Source organism: Hevea brasiliensis, chromosome 15 (genome assembly GCF_030052815.1).
Source record: "Hevea brasiliensis isolate MT/VB/25A 57/8 chromosome 15, ASM3005281v1, whole genome shotgun sequence".
NCBI classification, from domain to species: Eukaryota; Viridiplantae; Streptophyta; class Magnoliopsida; order Malpighiales; family Euphorbiaceae; genus Hevea; species Hevea brasiliensis.
Genome location: NC_079507.1, coordinates 48,687,410 through 48,699,183, shown reverse-complemented (window position 1 = coordinate 48,699,183; position 11,774 = coordinate 48,687,410). Strand labels below are relative to the sequence as shown.

Here is an 11,774-nt window from a genome sequence, read left to right as displayed (position 1 = left end):
ATAGTTATATTGATATATGCGGATAATATTTATGAAAAAAAAAACAATTAGGGTGAGTAGTAATTAATCGAATCAAATTAAATTAAATTTTTAATTAATTGAATTGTTAATTAATTTTAAAAGTATTAATTGAATCAAAATTAAAAAAAATTAATTGAAATTAAAAATATTTTATTAAAAAAATAAAATATATTTTTTATTATTAATTATTTAATAAAAATATTTATAATTTTTTTATTTATAAAAATTAATAAATATAATTTAATATTAATACAGCTATAAGCTAAATATTATGAAATAATTATAAATTATATATTATTAATAAAATTATAATTAAAATATTAATTAACATAAATTTTATTATTTTCATTGATTCAGTTATAAATAAAAAATAATTGAATTGATAATCCAAAATCAAAAGCTTTTATTATTACAAATAAAAAATCAAATTGAATTAAATTTATTCTTATAAAATAATTAAATATTATTTATTTAATTTAATTATTGGATTATAATTAAATAGTACACACTCCTACAATATAATACATAATAAAATATAAAAATTTTAAAGTAATTTATGTTTTAATTAAGTAAATTATATTTTAACATTGTAATGAATTAGTAACTCATTAAATTATTTAGCTCCATCAAATTATTTATTAGTCACAAGATTTTAATATCAATTAAATTATTATTTAATAAAATATATTAATTAATTTTTATAATTTAATTTTATTAATTATTTAATTTTTCTTTTCTTTTTTTTTTTATACCTAAACTTTTTTTACCCTCTCTCTTTTATTCTCTTCTCGTATTTTTTCCCCTTTCACCCGCACTCTTCTTTCACTCACTCTCTATTTTTCATCTTTTGATAGAAATTGATATTATCCATAAAAAATATAAAAAATACAAAAACAATGTATAGAAATTAAATGAAAAATACTTAATTAACAATTTTAAAAAAATATAAATTTATATTTAGTCTCTACGCATCAGGATTTTCATTTCATTTAAGAATATATTTTTTAAAATATTATACTTTTAAAATATAAAGATTAATTAATTAATTTTATTAAACTAAAGAGATTAAATAATAATATTTTTTAAAATATAGTGATCAATAAATTAATTTTAATAAAATAAAAAAATAATTTAATAAATATTAACTAATAAAAATTTCACAAAAAAATTAAATAATTTAACAGAAAGAAATATAAGACTATACAGTGTAAGTGATTAAGTAGTACTTGTAAGCGATTGTTAAGTGGTACTAATATAGTGCAATTGGCATTAATACAGTGTTAGAATTTGTAAGCGATTCTTGCATTCTTTGGTAGTTTATAGTTCCACTTGGACTACAAATTTAGCTCCACAAACTAATGTAAATTCAATGAATCAATCTCAAGAGAAAAAAAATATTAAAAATATTATGAAGCTGGTAAAAGAAAATCATACAATGGTGGATTATACATGGTATGAACCAAAAATACTCGGAATACATAATTTTTGTTTAGGTTTCCCTAAGTTGGAGATACTTTCTTTCATTCTGGGTTATCCATGCTGATCTCTTCCAATTTAAGCTATTCAATGAACTATAACAATAAATCTGGAGACAAATCATTTGAGGAAGTCAATTTTTTAGAGAAAAACACACCAGTTTCTCCACCGAAAAATGGTCGGGCAATGCTGGATCCTGTCAACAGCATCGAAGTCTAGCACTCTCAGATTGTGTGAATTATCCTGATAAGCTCATGATGTGGCCCTTTTCTAACATTGATTCTCAATTAGGATTCCAAAGTAATCTGCGACTCTGGGCAGGAGGGGCTAATCCTGGAATGTCCCGAATGTCCTTGTTGTTCGGGTTTACAAGCTGAAAAATCATTGAAATGATCATAATCAAGGAAAACTACTAGAACGTAAAAAAACAACGTTGCTGTGCAAAATGCAAGATATCACAGATGAACTGATTTAGCAGGTACTTCACTGCAGAATGAGACAGCCACTTAAATGATGTTTTTTCTAGGAAGAATGGCTGTATCAGTGTTGAAAGGTTTGAATTTGACATGAAAACTACTTGATTGTCAAAAAATAAATTTTCCATGAAACAACCAAATAGTTTGGGCAGGTACTTCAACTCAAAAAGCGACATAGCCACCTTAAATGATGATCATTTTGAAGGAGTTGAAAGAGTTCAACATGCAAATTCCTCATGATCAAGAAATCATTTTGCCAAGCAAGACATCAACAAATGTAGAACACAAGAAGATTTGACAAAGCACCAGTCTGCAATCTTGCCAGGTGGGCCCTAGGCCTGTGAACAAGTCTACTGTTCACTCTCACCACACTTTTGTGTAACAAAGTATTGGACATATGCATTTTGTTGACCAATCTCTACACAATATACATTATAATTTTAATTACAACTAGAACTGGCTTAAATCAAAGTACATTTGCAAAGCAAACACCAACAACCAAATAATATGAAAATACAATCATCCCAACATTTCGTAGGGCTTAAACCTAGACCTCTTGGCTCCAGGGCCCCAACCTTAGCTAGTTTTATCACTAGACCAAGGACTCATCGGCAATCTTTACCCAATTTAACCATTGAACCTTGAATGCCCACAAAAAGGCAGCTTTTGATTTTGATTTGATAGGGTGATAAAATGGGATATGGAACATATTTCATGGACTTCCACAAAATCTGAAACAGAAGATCGTACTTCAATTCATTGATTAAGGAAGAAAGAATTTTTGAATCAGTCATGAAGAACAGCGTCTGCAGATTAATGTGACACGACAAGAGAAGATGCTATGCTAGGTTTCATTTTTTATAACATGGCAGTAAGAGTTGCATTATATGATACTAGTGCTCCTAAAGTGATGTCTGGAAGAAAAAATCCTGGTATATTGACAAATGTGAGTATTAACTTGAAGCAGCAGTGCTGGTTTGTCTTCGTAAAAGGGCTCCAACTATGCAGTTATGCATAGTGACCTATATTCACGAGTCCAGCTAATCAAAGGTTTAGGGTTGCAACACTTGGCACATCTAAGCCAGCCTCAGCTGCTCAAGAGTTCAACCCAGTTAGAAAAATGCGAGCATCCATCACGAATTGGAAAATAAATTATTATTATTTGCTATTTTTCACTTTTTTGAGCAAGCATCATGAAAAAGATGACCAAATGAAGCAGAATATCAAACAAAGCACATTTTTTCCTAACAGAATCCTATTTGAGGCAACAAAGTTGTGTGGGGAAAATAATAGGATAAGTTCTCATAAAAGATTATTCACACATTTATAAAACTACCTCTATATTAAAATTAAACATCATAAAATCAACTAAATTTAGTGACAGAATGTGACGAGCAAAATCTAAGACTTCCGTACTATTATTTATTGAACGATGACAGTGCATGGATGATGTACCTTCACAATAATGATTGCTATGACCCCAATGACAATAAGTACAAGCATTGCCATAATGCACTTGTCAGTTGCAACCTGAAAGGAAAACTCAAGTATGTAGAATGAAGTACAACTAGGCCAAAAAATGAAAGAAAAGGAAGTGGATATTTTAGAAATTGACCTGCCTACCGATTTCCTTCACCAACTGAGAAGCTTTCTTAATTGAGAAATGGATAGAGTCAAGCTCATTAACAATCCTACTCATTTGTTCAGTCTGCACATGAAAATGCTTTTAGTTCCCAAGCCATTGTGGAAGCATAAATTGTACTACTCTTGCTCATTAGGAGAGACATCTATAAACTAAGTCCAAGTTCTGAGACAATAAAAAAACTGGCACTATGCCAAATTTTCAGATGCTGTCAAATTATGTACCTGAGCCTTAAGAGCTGCTGCTGTTTCTGTTCCAACATCTATGGTCTCTTGAACAATCTAGTGAAAAAAAAAAAAATCTTCAGAGAACAGTGAAGTTTATGGCCTCTTGCACTACAAAAATTTTAAAAAATATATATCATTCTATAATTTCCTCTTTGCATTTTTTTTCTTAAAAAAGCAGCATTTATGATCTCTTGAATAACCAAATTTACAACCAGAAATATTATTCTATAGATTCCTCCACTTTGCTTTTTCTTTTTCCTATTTTATTCCCTCTCTTTTTTTCTTTCAGTTGGGGCAGGGGAGTTTAAGCTGAGTATATGAAGGTTTGTTCTCAGTATATACCAAAGTTTCACATCTCTCTCTCTCTCTCTCTCTCTCTCTCTCTCTCTCTCCATATATATATATATATATATATATATATATATATATGTAGTGGCCTTTTAGAAGGACACAAACCTTTTTACCCCTGTCAATTGCTTGATCAGTCTCATCCATCATCTGATTTCCATGATCCATTAACTGCTGATTTGACATAGCTGCAAAAGATTTACCCTGTCTTAGCAATACTCCAAATGAAGACAAGACATAATACAAGGCATCTCACTTATTCCCAAGTCCCATCCTTAATCGTATCAAATGCAGGACAAGATCCCAAATGCATTGGTTTATTGGGACATAAAAGAGAAGCAAGAATGCTACATTGCAGAACTTGTCAAGTTATATGAGCAAGTTGATAGCAAAAATTTTAGAATGATACACATTCCACTACGCCAGCAAGATACTGATTTTCAGGATGGCATTCCATCCTCACTAAATCACCCTTGAAACAAAAAAAATAGCGATACATATTCCACTATGCCGCAATCAAATGTTACAAATTAGCATAGTTTATGGAACTTTCAATTAGGTCCCAAGAACTTATGTACCTCCTAAATGTGTGATGATATGGTTTTGGATGAATATCATTATAAACTAAAGCTCCTGCATTCCTTGGTGCAGTTGGAAATAACACCAACCCAGCATATAATTCCTATAAAATATGGATACAAGCATGACAAAGTCAATTGCAGCTTTTCACGAAGTCAAGAAATCATGGCCATTCACCATGTAAATTACAATGTCGTGACCATGGTCCAGCTGTGATAAAGAGTTCAAAGGAAGAGAGAGAGAGAGAGAGAAGAAACTTCCATTGAAATTTCAAATTCAAAAGAAATCCTCAATTACTCCCAATAATTCTGAGTCTCCTAAGTGATAATTTTCCTAACTCATATCCATAATCTGCTACTGATTTGCATTCCATATGCACATTGTAAACCCATATCTTCACCAAGCTCAGAAATACTAACTAGCCCTGAAATTCCAAAAGCAATTGGAGCAGCAAGTGATGATGAATTGGTTATGCAGGACAAATAACTGGATATATAGCAAAGAGTTAGAAAAGAAGATGAAGAGAAGAGAAACAATGAGAAAATAATAGAGAAAAGAACTATTGAAAGCCAAAAAGAAACTAAAAAGACGAGCAAAATAAGAGAATATACTAATATTATCAATCAGCTGAAAACTTCATCTCCTCCCAAAATGAAAAAGGTAGAAAGTCTACAAAAAGAATATGGATAAAACAAAAAGGGCCATAACTTACCTGAAGCTAACAACACATTTTCTTCATTTAATTCTTCTCCAGGCCCATCAAAAAGATCGACTCTCTTGTTGTTTTCAAGATTGGCTGCATATCTGTATTGCCATCACAACAAGCTGAATTAGTTATTATAAGCAAAGTATGAAAATGTTACACTACAATTGTGATTTAAATATCCCTGATATTTTACTCCAAAAAGTTATGCTACTCTTTTAGGGAAATAAACTATTTTGCGATATAATGGCAGCATCAAGCCTCATACCAAAGGCAAACAAGTTTCCTGACTTGACGATTAAATTACTCAGAAACAAAACAATTAACTAAAAGTATATTCAGATATTTGTAAATCATTCTAAGCAGAACAGTGAATTGAATTTTATACTTGGATCAATTTAAGAGTCAAATACACCAATATACACCAAATGGTGGAGTCAGAAACTTTGATTATTGAGGTACTCAACTCAACTCAACTAAGCCTTTATCTCAAAAATTTGGGGTCGGCTATATGGATTCTCTTTCTCCACTCTAAACGATTTTGAGTTAAATCTTCGAAAATGTGTAATGCTTCTAGGTCATGTTGTACTACTCCCCTCTAAATCAGTTTAGGTCTACCCCTTCTTCTCTTTCTATTTTCTAACCTAATGTGCTCTACTTGTCTAACTGGAGCCTCCGTATGTCTGCGCTTTACATGACCAAACCACCTCAATCTCCCTTCTCTCAACTTATCCTCAATTGGCACTACTCCTACCTTTTCTCTAATACTCTCATTATGGACTTTATCTAGTCTAGTATGGCCACTCATTCACCTTAATATTCTCATCTCCGCAACTCTTATCTTAAACACATACGACTCCTTCAGTGCCCAACACTCATTACCATATAATATGGCCGGTCGTATGGCTGTACGGTAAAATTTTTCTTTCAACTTATTGGGAATCTTGCAATCACATAAAATTCTCATGGTACGTCTCCACTTCAACCATCCGGCTTTAATCCTATGACTAACATCCTCCTCACATCCCCCATCTACTTGAAGGATTGAGTCGAGATATTTAAAGTGATTACTTTGAGACAGTACCACTCCATCCAAACTAACTCATTTCTTACCACCAGTTCGACCTTCACTGAACCTACAATGCATGTATTCTGTCTTCGTTCTACTTAACTTAAAACCCTTTGACTATAAAGTACTTCTCCAAAGCTTTAACTTTCTATTGACTCCTTCTCGTGTCTCATCTATCAAGACTATATCATTCGCAAACATCATGCACCAAGGAATACTCTCTTATATATGTTTCGTCAATTCATCTAAAAGTAATGTAAAAAGGTAAGGACTTACAGCTGAACCTTCGTGTAATCTAACTAAGATAGGAAAATCTCTTGTATCCCCTCCTACTGTACGCACAATAGTAATTGCTCCTTCATACATATCTTTCAAAACTTGTATGTACCTAATAGATACCCTCTTTTGTTCTAACATTCTCCATAGGACCTCTCTTGGAATACCATCATAAGCCTTCTCCAAATCGATAAAAACCATATTTAGATCTTTCTTCACATCTCTATATTTCTCCATTAAGTTTATAATGAGAAAGATCACTTCCATAGTTGAACGACCGAGCATGAAGTCAAATTGATTGAAAGAGATAGAAGTGTCATGACGTAATCGATGTTCCACAACTTCATAGTATGGCTCATGAGTTTAATTCCCCTATAATTTGAGCAACTCTGTATGTCTTCCTTATTTTTAAAAATAGGTACTAAAATACTTCTCCTCCATTCATCGGGCATTTTCTTTGAGTTTAGAATCTTATTAAACAATTTAGTTAACCATGCCACTCCCATATCTCCCAAACACTTCCGCACTTTAATTGGTATTCCATCGGGTCCACAGGTTTTATCCACTTTCATTCTCTTAAATGCTTCCTTTACTTCTAAATATTTAATCCTTCTAGTATAATTCACATTTTTTTCTATTGCTCTATAGTCTATATTCATGCTATTACCATTTTGACTATTATTAAAGAGATCATCAAAATAATAAAGGATTATTGAGGTAATAAAAATAAAAAAAATAAAAAAAAAAATCTATATTGTAATACAGTATCTACTTGATGCTCAAGTCTCAATAGAAAAGTGAAAGTAATAATAATGAAATAGTGATTTTTAAAGAAAACAATATTTCAAACATCTTAATATTCATAAGTTCAGAGATAGATAGAGAGGGACATAAAGAATCCACACTTTTTTGGATGAGCAGTTGGAAGTTAGCTTTTAGCTTTTGGGCTTCCAATCACTAGTTTGGGGTGTTTGGTGAACATAGAGGCTGGAGCAACTTGCCAAAGTCACCAAACAATGATTCAAAATTATATCCATAACGAAAAAAGCTGAGATTTATACCTGTAAGCATTTAGCTTTGCAAAGCTAGCCAACAACTGCTAACATTTACCACTTATTGCCAATCACAAACATCTAACCACAATCTCTAAAGCAAAAATGCTCCTATTTAGTTTTACTTTTCCACCTTTTTCTCTTGAATTCTACCTACTAATAATTTGCAGTGCATCTCTTTTCTATTTGGGTTAATACACGAATTACCAGTTCACAATATTTTCCCTTTTATTTTTTCAATGACCAACCACAAGTAATTATATTTTTGTGGGCTTAGCATACCAAATTTCAGTTTTGGTGATGGAGGATTACATTTTTTAGAGGACACGGGCCAAATTAACACGAACTAAAAATTTATATAATTTAAAAAGGACCCCCAAAGTTATTCAAAATTTCAAGTGAAAGTGAAAACAAGGCTGCACACTTCTAACAAGCTAAACATGCTGCTCGTCTGCCAAAAATCAACCGACCATGAACTTTCAAGTCCATAAAACAGTGGGATAAATGAATTCAATCATATCAACAAGTTCAATCATATCAACAAGGAAAAACTATCATTTCTATATGCTAAATAGGCTACCCAACAATTAATGAGGAAGAAAGATGGGGTGAATTACATACATGTTACCTTAACTTAGAGGTATATAACAGGTACCTAAACTTCAATTTGTAACACACCCCTTAACCTTTAAGTCAAGTAACATAAAACTCCCTGTAAATTTCAGTAGCCAATTTTTTAGGTTATTTATACTGACGTTATCAAATTAAGAATTTATATTTTTATGGATTGATAGCTTCAGGTAAACAAGTTATGGGTTACTAAAGTGTCGATATGTGTAATTTAGATCGTCGGGACTGTGGGTAGATATAAAGCAAAATTAATTTTTTTATTACCAATAAATGCCAAATTAAATTAACAGCATATATATAATTTGACAAGTGTTACATTAGCAAAAATAACTTAGAAATGGGCTACTAAAGGTCATAGGGGAATTTATATTACTTAAATTAAATATTAGAGAGTTTTCTACAAGAAATTGAAGTTTAAATACCCTCTGGTTAAGTTGAGGTACCGTCTATGTAATTTACCCATAAAGACACTATTTTACCCCAAAATTCAACAAATTTTATAATCATAATTCTTTTATTTTTGGGAAAGTAGAGGATAAATAGGAGTATCAACTAAATAAATTTAAACTGCTAGAAGTAATGGACTTTATAGAGATTTCAGCAGGAGAGAGAAGAAAAGGAATCAAGGCAGTTAAAAAGGTGTAAGCAACTATTGTAAAGCCAACTATTAAAACATTTATTGTCTCTTTGGCTAGTTCAGCCAAAAAAAGGAAAGGAAACCTTCAATTTTGATGAAATTTAGAACTCTATGTGAGAAATATAAGAAACAAAAAAGCTCAAAAAATTAAAAATTAAGAGCAAGACAAATAATAGAGTAAAAGCAATAAAATTATAACATTTGTACAGCCTATATCTTGGTGCCACAGTGAATAAAAAGTACTATATTCTGAAAAGAGCTTGACTTACTGCTTTTTTAGAGCCACATATGAATTCAACTCTTTGATCTGCATTAAAATGCCAACGACTCTTAGGAAACTTGGGCATAGAATCATAGAAAGGGACAACAAAATAATTAGGAAGCAAGTTAAGAGAATTGAATTCCAAAGTTTGAAAAAAGAGGCCCACCATTGATTGCTTTTTCTCATTCAACATTCTATTAGTGTTTGGGTCATTTCGACTCTCCATATCCTTCACTTCTCTGTCAAAATCTTTGATAAGCCTGAAAACAAGAAAACATAGATACCAAGGGGTGAAGAAAAAAATAGTTAAAAATAAATAACAATATCAGCAGCATATATTTTCTTTTTGGCATGATGGGATTTTATGGGATGTTCACAACAGCATCAGCACTATGAAAAAAATAATAATAATAGCAAACCTGAGGAACTAAGCATTATGTCGCATTCATCCTAGAAACTAAGAGCAAATTTAGTAGAACTTTAAATTTTGGAATGCCATGCAATAAAAATTCAACAGAACAGTGAATTGAAAGTTCATTTTATTACGTTCCATCACACTTCATAACGAACTTGTGAACAAGAACAAAGTTCTTAGGATTTAATGTGGTCTCATAATATCATAAGTGAAACCCAAATAATGAAATATGATGGAATATAAAAGAATTTACTGTTTTAAACACAAAAATTAAGTTTAGAAGAAGAGGGAGAGCAATCACTTAATAAAGGAAAGTTAACAAGCTGATTATGTACTTCGTTCAAGCCTCTAGGACCACAAATAATGTTAGATCAATCTAAAATTTTTGGATAACCTTTTTTTTTGTTAATATTTTGACTCTTTGTCTAGAATCCTTTATCAATAATGCTCAGCGGAAAAATATTCAAGCCAGCAAGAGAGAAAGAGAGAGAGAGAGAGAGAGAGAGAGAGAGAGATAGAGTTTTTGCCAATGATTCAAAGCTCATTGTTCCTAGATCACAACCATTAACTTAACTAGGAACCAAACTGTCACGGTCAACCAACTTTATATGCATGCATTCAATGTTGAACTGTAGACAGCAACATGAAAGTTCAACATCAAGATGAAGTCAAGGGTGGTTGATGTTGCCGAATACCTCTTACAATCCCTCATCTTCCCAGTAAGCTCTTCCAACTGCCGACTCTGCCTATTGACATCCTTGATCTTCTCCAATTTCTGAAACCCATTTCTGCAAGAATAATGCACATTACATTTCACAATCACAAGCACCAATAACTAACAATACACATATTCGATGATTCTCCAGCTTCAAATGTGATATTATTCTACTCAAAATATATATCCAAAATTTTATTTGGTCCCAATCTTCAGAAAACAAATGCAGCAGTATTATATTTCTCAAGATGCAATCTATATATGTTAACACATCTAATGAACATAAATTATTTCTTTTGATGCTTAAAATGCTAGATCATCAACAAAAATAAGCAATGTAACCAAAACACCTGAAAACTTCGATCAAAATTAAACAATGTATCAATGATCTAAATTGCAAGAAATTCAAAATAATCTTACGATAAAGATCGAAAAATGTCGGTTATCTGTCCGTCGATCTGCCCAAGCTCTTCGCTAACTGCCGATATCGGATCCATCTCTGAAATTTTCCTCTAAAAATATCTCAAACTTCTCAAACCCTAACCAAAATTCGAATGTACTTTACAAAATTCAGGTTACAAACACGAGCTAAAACACATATAAACACAGATTTCTCGATCTGATTCGAAGAAAAAGTAAAACCATTTGCATTTCCCAGGTTTCAGCCTAACAAATGCCAGAGGATTCAAATCCCAAAAATTTGATTCACACTCTCGTTTACCTCCATTGCCAAGGGATTGCAGGTTCCAGAATCGGAATTCAAATCCAGAAATTCCAAAGAAACAAGGAAAAAAAAAAAGATACAGAATTTGAAATACCTATCGGATCCGTGCAATGCAGGTACTTATGGAATTGATCGAGGAGACTAGAATCGAAGGATTTACAGTGTCTCCCGATCTGGACAAAACCAATGTATATTACAAAAAAACAAGGCTTTTATTTTCTTGTAATATACAGATCATTTTCGAAATTAATTAATTAATTATTTATTTAAATTTAATTTGGACTTTTTGGGGTTTTGGCTCTGATTTGAGAGGTTTAAAAAATTACCGATATCTGTGGCCGTTAAAACCGCTAATTAGGCACTGCACCAGTTGGAATTGGCGGATTGGGGCCATTGGGCCGTATCGATATGTGTGTGTTGACAAATGAATAAAAATAATTACAGAAAATAATTTGTATAAAAAAATATTTTTTATTTATTATTTAATTATAATATTTAATTACCTATATACATTTATATTTT

General features: G+C 31.5%; 1 protein-coding gene across 3 annotated transcripts; it reads right to left on the bottom strand.

Moving 5' to 3' along the window:
- Positions 1-1,407: 1,407 nt before the first annotated feature.
- On the bottom strand, positions 1,408-11,498 carry LOC110671509 (novel plant SNARE 11). Of its 3 annotated transcripts, none has more exons than XM_058136553.1 (11): positions 11,347-11,498; positions 10,949-11,067; positions 10,509-10,601; positions 9,565-9,658; positions 9,406-9,443; positions 5,482-5,573; positions 4,299-4,378; positions 3,840-3,896; positions 3,589-3,681; positions 3,429-3,503; positions 1,408-1,870 (listed from the first exon to the last, which is right to left on the bottom strand). In XM_058136553.1, exons 2-11 carry the CDS (start codon positions 11,023-11,025, stop codon positions 1,781-1,783), a joined length of 789 nt encoding a protein of 262 aa, XP_057992536.1. In that variant the 5' UTR covers positions 11,026-11,067; positions 11,347-11,498; the 3' UTR covers positions 1,408-1,780. The 3 variants fall into 3 exon arrangements, with proteins under 3 accessions (XP_057992536.1, XP_057992538.1, XP_057992537.1); XM_058136555.1 differs by having other exon boundaries at positions 10,949-11,040; positions 11,347-11,481; XM_058136554.1 differs by having other exon boundaries at positions 11,250-11,385.
- Between the last annotated feature and the right edge of the window lie 276 nt (positions 11,499-11,774).